This window comes from Carlito syrichta, unplaced genomic scaffold (genome assembly GCF_000164805.1).
Source record: "Carlito syrichta isolate Samal-C Ts95f unplaced genomic scaffold, Tarsius_syrichta-2.0.1 Scaffold309682, whole genome shotgun sequence".
NCBI classification, from domain to species: Eukaryota; Metazoa; Chordata; class Mammalia; order Primates; family Tarsiidae; genus Carlito; species Carlito syrichta.
In genome coordinates, this window is record NW_007253778.1 from 281517 (window position 1) to 289663 (window position 8147).

The window sequence follows — 8147 nt, forward strand, 5'->3', positions numbered from 1 at the left end:
CCAGACGACGCCGGTTTGACATGTTGGGCGACTCGTTCCGGGTGGGTTCCGCGACGGCGGCGCCGGGCGGGAGGGCCGGGCGAAAATACGCCGGGGAACGTCCCGCCGGGTCGCGGGAACCCTCACTGGAGGCGGACGAGCGCCGGGCAACGCCCGCCCGGGGCGGGGCCGTGAGGGCAAGGGGCGAGGGGCGGGACGGGGCGCGCCGCGAGGGGCGGGGCGAAACCGAGGGGCGGGGGAGGGGCGGGGTCGGCTCTGGTCCGGAGGAGGCGTGGTGTGGGCTGGGCCTCGCGCGTCCGGGTGCGAGCAGAGGGCGGGGAAGCACCCTGCGGGTCTGGCTTGGGGCGGGAGATGAGCGAGCCGGCCTTGCGGGCCGGGGTGGCAGAGTTGGGGACAGAAGCGGGGAGGCTGCCTGAGCCTCTGGCAGGTGAGTGTCCAGGCCTCCTTCGCCTGCCCTGGAGAGTGTTGTGAGTCCCCAGGCCCTAAGATCATGGAGCGCCCCCTTGTTAAAGCTAAGTTCTGTCCTCAGGGCAGGGGCTTTCATTCCTGATTTGTGTTAGAAGTTATGTCCTCCACCTCCAGGAGGGGAGTCCCAGCGTTGGCACCCTTGACTGTAGCCAGGAGGGACTTGGTGACATGCATATCTTCAGGCTGTGTATGTGGCCTGGTCCATGGGACCCGAAACATCTGGCCCGTGTGACCCGAAGCTGACCCTCCCTACCCTCTAGTCCACCACATGCCCAGCCTGCCTTCTGGGTCTAGTCCTTTTCTGCCTATCCTTCTGGCATAGTCCAGCTTCTGTGCTTTTGGTGGGGGAAGGGTGTGCTGTGCCTGGGAGCTGCCCCAGGTGGGCAAGACTGGAGGGGCTCTGCTCACATTGTGTCTGCCAGGACCCATCACTGCTTCTGGCCATCACTATCATTGGGGTCACGGTTTTCCTGTTGGCCCTGAAAAGCATGAATTCCAGGAGGAGAAATCTTATCACCTTAAAGGACCCTGAAGCCAAGTACCCACTGCCCTTGATTGAGAAAGAGGTAATGGATCAGCCCCGTGAGTGGAAGGAAGACAAGGTGTGGGGGGGATGCTGGCTGGGAAGGCGGAGCAGCCAGACAGTCATCTCATGGCCTTGAGTTTGCTCCCCGCTGCTCTGTGTGTATGTGCTGGGATAGCCCCCAAAGGTGCTCCTTTCTCAGGCATCTGAGCTGCCAGCAAGGCTTCTAGAAAGTGACAGAGCTGGGTGTGATGGCTCACGCCTGTAATCCCAGGATTTTGGGAGGCAGAAACGAGGGGATTGCCTGAGCCCAGGGGTTCAAGACCAGCCTGGGCAACTTGGTGAGATCTAGTCTCTACAATAAATTTTTTAAAAAATTAGCCGGGCATGGTGGCGTGTGCCTGTAGTTCCAGCTACTTGGAAGGCTGATGCAGAAGGATGTCCTAGCCCAGCAGGTCAAGGCTGCAGTGGCTGTGAGCATGCCACTGCACTCCAGCCTGGGTGGCAGAATGAGATCCTGACTCAAAAAAAAAAAAGCTGACAGAGCCTGCTTGTGTTTTGTTTTATTAGAAAATCAACCATAACACCAGGAGATTCCGCTTTGGACTGCCCTCACCAGACCATGTCTTAGGGCTTCCTGTAGGTGAGTTATCACCAGGACTGGGGCCTTCGAGGGCTAGGCACTCTGCTCCTATCAGAAACACAGGTCTCCAACTTCCTGAGGTGTGGAAGATGCCGTGAGCTCGGGGAAATAGGTGGATGGACTTGGGACGGTACATTACCTTTCTTCATTGTTCCATTTGGCTGACACAAAAGTGTCAGAAGATCTAAGATCTCATGGTAAGCTCCTTGCTGGGCTAACTTAGGCAAATCTCTCAATTTCTCTGAGCCTGTCTATAATGGGATTTCCCAGGCCTGCCTATCTGCCTCACTTGGGTTCTTGTGAGGGTAAAGTGACTGACTAATGGTTATGAAAATCGAGAAACTGCAAAGTGTTGTGTGCGTGGGAGGGATGGGAAGAACTGATATTTCCCAATAGTCAGGAGAAAGGCCCGGTGAGTCAGGTGCCTCCCTTCCCAAACCAGCACTTAGATTCTCTGCAGAGAAAGAAGGGACCCATTGTGAATACCAGTCCTAGAGTTCTGAGTCTTAGAGTTCCAAGTTATCCCATTTCCAATCTGTAACACCACTGGATAGCTGAGTCAATCTTGGTGAAGTGGAAAACCTCTACGAGACCCAGGGATTCAGAGAAACTTTGTACAGACTGCTGGTGCTTCTTTCCTGCCTGGAGGAGATCCCTAACCCACAGCGTCTTGTCTTGTACACACAGGACCTCACCATATCAGGTGATGAAATTACTCACTAGGCAGCCAGCTGGACCCCTGAGCCTCCTTACTGCTCCCTTGCTGCCTCTCTGTGCATCAGAGCTCAGTGTTGTGTGTTGCTGTCAGACTAGTCCTATTGGAAGAAGCCTAAAAAAATGAAAAACTTTGAGAAATAGCATTTCTTAGAAACTTTCCAGGGTAGCACAGGGGAGTGTCCAGGGCAGGCCTAGGATCCAGGCATCCTGGATTTAGGTTCCTTCCCTCCTGACATCCAGCTGCAGTATTTGCTTCCTTGCTGAAGCTCAGTTACAGGATTTCTGGACCCTGTTTAGGCTGGCCATGCTCAAACCTCTAACGCTTGATGCCTTTCTGTAGGTAACTATGTCCAGCTTTTGGCCAAAATTGACAATGAGTTGGTGGTCAGGGCTTACACACCTGTCTCCAGTGATGACGACCAAGGCTTTGTAGACTTAATTATAAAGGTAAGTAATGTCCACCACGTCCAGCTGCCTCATGCTTCCGGGCCTATTGAGAGTGGTGGGCGCTGGGCATGGTGACTCATGCCTGTAATCCCACCACTTTGGGAGGTGGAGGTGAGAGGATTGTCTGAGCCCATGGGTTTGAGACCACTCTGGGCAACTTAGTGAGACCCCATCTCTACAATAATCAAAATATTAGCTGGACATGGCAGCACATGCCTGTAGTTCCAGATACTTGGAAGACTGAGGCGGAAGGATCGCCTGAGCCCAGCAGGTCGAGGCTGCGGTGACCATGAGCGTACCACTGCACTCCAGCCTGGGCGACAGAGTGAGACTTTGACTAAAAAAAAAAAGAGCGTGGGGGGGTGGAGGGGCAGTGTGTTTCCTCTGAGGGGACACATGCCCTGACAGAACTTTTCAGCAATGTCATTTAACAGTGATGCTACAGTCAGTCAACCTTGTGGTGTCTTCATTTTCAGGGATCGCTTACATCAACGATGAGAGCAGAACATTTTCTCCACATAGCTTCTAGCAGAAAATGCATCTGTTAGTTGTGTGTGGCTGTGGCTTAGTTCTGGGGTGTGAAAACCATGTTGCCTTGTTTTTCAGATCTACTTCAAAAATGTACACTCCCATTATCCTGAAGGGGGGAAGATGACTCAGTACTTGGAAAACATGAAAATCGGGGACACCATCTTTTTTCGAGGGCCAAAGGGTCGCCTGTTCTACTGTGGGCCAGGTACTGGGGGTTTCACACTGGGCTTCCAGCTGAGAGGGATTCCTACAGTGCTTCCATTGTTCTAGAACACTTCTTAGATTCGAGTCACATGAGCTTGTCCTTAAAGTCTTCTTACATTCATTCACACACAATTTATGACCACATGCACCATCCATTCAGACACCTACTTTATGAGATTCTAAGCTTCATTAAAGCAGGGGCATAGTTGGGTTTTCCTCATTACTGTATCTGCAGCACAATGCCTGATACTTAAAACGTGCCTGCTGAGACTGAAAAATGAATAGAGGTAGTCCATACTCATTTATTTACTCACATATTTATCATTTACTCACTGGATCACTGCTGAGGGTGAGAATGTTCTTTGAGGCTTCATATTAACTTCAGTTTGCCTCCCTCTAAAAAAAGGCCTAGCCATTCCCTGAGGAGGCCCAGGCTATATAGGTCCCACTTTATGCACTGGTGCACCAGGGCTGGCTGAACCTTGGTCTACTTCTCTGGGTTAAAATGCTGCAGACAATCCCTTAGGGAGACTCGCCTTCTGGGAGTCCTAAGGTACATCAGTGATCTTTTGCAGTCTCTTAGGCAAGAGCTGCTAACATCAGAAGCATTCTCTGTGTTTCCAGGGAATCTCGAGGTCAGACCAGACAAAACAAGTGAGCCTGAAAAAAAACTGGTCCATCACCTGGGAATGATTGCTGGGGGCACAGGTAAAAGGCTTTTGGGGGCTTCATTTAGAGGGTGAGCCCTGAGACCATTCAGACTTGGGAGTCATTTGATTTTAGACGGGATGACATGAGAGATTTCTCTCCTGGGTGTAGGAGGAGGGAACAGTAAACTAGTGACAGGTCTTGCAATGAACCCTGCATGCCCTTCTTCCCCTAACCAATATGCTGGCTGCCGGGCTGGGAGCCAGGCTGGGCAGACCCACCCATGTTCTCCCAAGTGCTCCAGGATCCAGTTCAAGCCCAACTCTCCCCTTCCCTTGAAATGAACACCTGGAAGAAGAGAACAAGTGTTTAAGGAGACCTACACTTTGGCAGGAACCATAATAGGCACCTGTAAAACCATCACATTTACTCTTCATTCATTCTTTTCTATAAATGAGGACCCATAAGAGCTCAGAAAGTTATTTTTATCTTGCCATATGAAAATGAGGAAGAGGCTGGGTGCTGTAGCTCAAGCCTATAATCTCAGCCCTTTGGGAGGCTGAGGTGAGGGGATTGCCTGAGCCCACGTATTCAAAACCAGCCTGGGCAACTTGGCAATACCTCATCTCTACAATAAATAATAATTTAAAAAAATTAGCTGGGCATGGTAGTGCATGCGTATAGTTCCAGCTACTTGGAAGGCTGAGGCAGAAGGATCGCTAAGCCCAGGGGTCAATGCTGCGGTGGCCGTGAGTGTGCCACTGCACTCCAACTCAAAAAAAAAAAAAAAAGAAAGAAAGAAAATGAGGAAGAGCTTCCGACTTATAGTTGCATTAGAAAGGAAAACGAAAGTGAGGAGTTTTCCCACTTTGGGTTTGGGGACACAAGTGAGAAAAGTCTGGGACCAAGGAAAAGTGGGAAGCTGCTCCAGACCAGGGACTGTGGGCTTCGGAGACAAGGAGAAGGCTGGCTGCCTGCTGTGTTCCAGGAATTACACCCATGCTGCAGCTCATTCGCCACATCACCAAGAACCCCAGTGACAAGACCAAGATGTCCCTCATCTTTGCCAACCAGGTCAGTTCTGCTGAGTCAGCCTGAAGCTTGCAGTGGTGGGATGGAATGTTTGTTGAGCTGGGGCTCTTTCATTCCTCCCCCATTGACTGAGCTCAGGCTGCTTGGGTGCCAGCAGCTGTAGGAGGGCTTAGTGGGCTCAGCGGGGCCTCAGGCAGCTTCGGAGTTAAGTCCAGGCCTGCTCTTTGCTTGTTTTTGTGGAACTCTTCTGTGTCTCCCCAGCCAACCCCAAGCACTGAGCTTTCCTTCATTCCTTAATATATACTGCTGTGTTTTTGCCAAGTGCAAAATCACAGATGCTTCAGTGGAAATTTCAGAAAATACAGAATGTAAATATTACTTATTTTTTGCCTTTATTCTGTATATGCTATATATTTACAATTTATATATATATATATATATTTTTTTTTCACTCAGTATTACCACACAGGCATGTTCTTCTCATTAAAATGCTTTATAAATATTTTCATCATAGTCTATATCAAGTTGCACTATAATTTACTAAATCTTCTCCTATATTCAGGCTGTTTTCACTTTTCACAGTTATAAATGATACTATGATGAATAATTGTGCCTAGGCTTGATTTCATTTAGATTATTTTCCCGGAAGTGGAATTACTGGGACAAGAATCATGAAGAGGTTTATGATCCAGGTCTTCTGAGCACTGTCTCTGAGCCTGTGCCAAGTTATATTTAGTTTGGCTCCCTTTTCCACAAAGGAGGCTCTAGACTGTTTTCTTTCAGCTCTCCAGTGCTATTCTACTGTATGACTTCCTGAGCCCCTTAAATTCCTTGCAGAAGATCTCGGGCCTGCACTGAGTCTGTTCTAGCTGGGTTTGCAGTGACTGGAGTTCAGTGTGGGTATAGGAAGTGGGTCCAGGAGCACTGAATGAGGCTACTTGGCTATGCTCCAGCTGGAGACAATCACTGTAGCTCCCCCAACTCTGTCCACAAGACAGAGGGTTTAATTTGGAGAAACAGCAGCAGAACTCTCATTTGCCTTGGGAGTCTGCAGCGAGGACTTGGGTTGGAGTGACGGCAGCTTGGGTAGGAGCGTGCTGACCTATGTAGTCAGTCTGAGGAACAACAGGATGGCCCTGTTTCTTTTCTAGACGGAGGAGGATATTTTGCTGAGAAAGGAGCTTGAAGAAATTGCCAGTACTTACCCAGACCAGTTCAGCCTGTGGTACACCCTGGACAGGCCTCCCGTTGGTACGTGCTGTTAACCTCACCCACCTCGGGTCAGCTCCAACCCTTGACTCACCTCGAAGACTGGTCTCTGTTTCTTTGGTTTTATTTTTTGTTTGTTTCTTAGGGCTGGACTTGGGGGTGAAGCATTAGGCTCAGATGGGAAATGCAAGAATTTGAGGGAGCAGATTTGCAATGAGCTGCCTATATGGGTAGTCAAGGCCAGGTGTCCAATACCTCAGTAGCTCTCCACACACTGCACTGAAGATTAAGAGGGACCCTGAACCACCAGGCTACCCTGAACACCCACCCAACCCACACAGCCATCATATACACTGCACTGTAGAGGGCCGAATCCTAGCCACTAGACCACCCAGGGACACACCGAATTGTATACAGGCACTGACCCCTTCACACTCACGCCTCTGCTTACAGCCACCACATCCCTCACCTTCCACCTCACCTGGACAGCAGTCTTCACATCTTGAGCCCCAGACAGCTGCTATAGAGCCAGCCAGCATCTCACAAGCACCTCCCACTCTGAGCCTGGTTGTACCTGTCTTGTCATACAGCTCTCTGTTCACAGAGGGCGCTGACTGACCGAGCAGTTCCACAAACACACCACCATGTCACATATTGCCCATCTCTAGTTTGTTGTGTTGATTCACACCATACCTTGGTACCCTGCACTGTGTTCTCCATCCTCGTCAACGCTAACAGCAGGCAGACACCAGAGGGGCTGCAGAGTCCCAGCTGTGAGCCTGGGATCTGGGTGGGGTGAACACGGCAGAGGATTATCTCAGACCTCATATCCTCTACTCAGGCTTTCTGGAGGGAACAGTAGTGCGGAGACTTTTGAGCCTTTGTAGGGCAACTTGCTGTCTCCTCCCTGGCCTGAGGGTGGGTGGGCAGGAGGCTCGGGGTCAGGAACTCTGCCTGGCACCCCATGGCTTTTTCTGATTGTGTTTCCTTTCAGGCTGGCAGTACAGCTCAGGCTTCATTACTGACGACATGATCAAGGAACACCTTCCTCCTCCTGGGCAGTCTGTACTCATCCTAGTGTGTGGCCCACCACCCCTGATCCAGACAGCCGCTCACCCTAACTTGAAGAAGCTGGGTTATACCAAGGACATGATTTTCACCTACTAACACCTCCCATGTGCTTAACAGATTTGCCTGGTTCCTTTTATCTGTTTCAACTTCACCACATTAAACTAGGGTGTTTCCAAAAGTGCCTCACAGTGCACCCTAGGGCACACACTGGCTCTCCTCTCTTTGGGGCATGGGCCTGAGAAGAAGAGCTCAAGGGGCTGGAGACAGTGGCTTCTGAGGCCTCCTTGCTTGGAGCCTGGAAAGAGCAATACTTCAGTATATTTCTACGTGGTTTAGTGAAATAAACTTAAGTACAAAGCACATAGCCATGAAGTGTGGCTTCACAGGGGACCGATTGGGCAGTCAGGAGGCCTCTGCTTGCCCATATGTGAGTTGGCTTCTGCAAGCCCATGGAGTCAAAAGTGGCAGAGTTCCAAAGGAATCTAAGTGGGTTCACATCAACTCTCAATAATCTCTCTTGAACTTCGCTCCCGAGTGTTCTGCCTTTAAGGTTAGACCTACTAGAGCGCTCAGGCACCCTCCACATGCGCTCTTCCTTCTCTTTTAGGAGATCCTTGAAGTGGGAATGGTGTTAAACACATCAGCAAGCTGAGT

General features: G+C 50.5%; 2 protein-coding genes across 3 annotated transcripts in view; both read left to right on the top strand.

Moving 5' to 3' along the window:
- OVCH2 (ovochymase 2) overlaps positions 1–416 on the top strand; it is a 70823-nt gene extending 70407 nt beyond the window's left edge. The window contains exon 17 of the mRNA XM_008067529.2: positions 5–416. Within this exon, the coding sequence (XP_008065720.2) occupies positions 5–416 (412 nt within the window). The remainder of the gene's footprint in view (positions 1–4) is intronic.
- The window catches only part of LOC103269971 (NADH-cytochrome b5 reductase 2), an 8188-nt gene extending 328 nt beyond the window's left edge, over positions 1–7860 (top strand). Inside the window, exons 2-9 of one of the 2 annotated variants that reach the window (XM_021717325.1) lie at positions 891–1034; positions 1562–1634; positions 2692–2798; positions 3405–3534; positions 4158–4241; positions 5170–5255; positions 6365–6464; positions 7417–7860. In XM_021717325.1, coding sequence (XP_021573000.1) covers positions 957–1034; positions 1562–1634; positions 2692–2798; positions 3405–3534; positions 4158–4241; positions 5170–5255; positions 6365–6464; positions 7417–7589 — 831 coding nt within the window. In that variant the 5' untranslated portion in view covers positions 891–956 and the 3' untranslated portion in view covers positions 7590–7860. Of the gene's footprint in view, positions 1–789; positions 1035–1561; positions 1635–2691; positions 2799–3404; positions 3535–4157; positions 4242–5169; positions 5256–6364; positions 6465–7416 lie in introns of those variants that run through there. The other variant, XM_008067520.2, reaches the window with a different exon arrangement.
- The last annotated feature ends 287 nt before the right edge of the window (positions 7861–8147 follow it).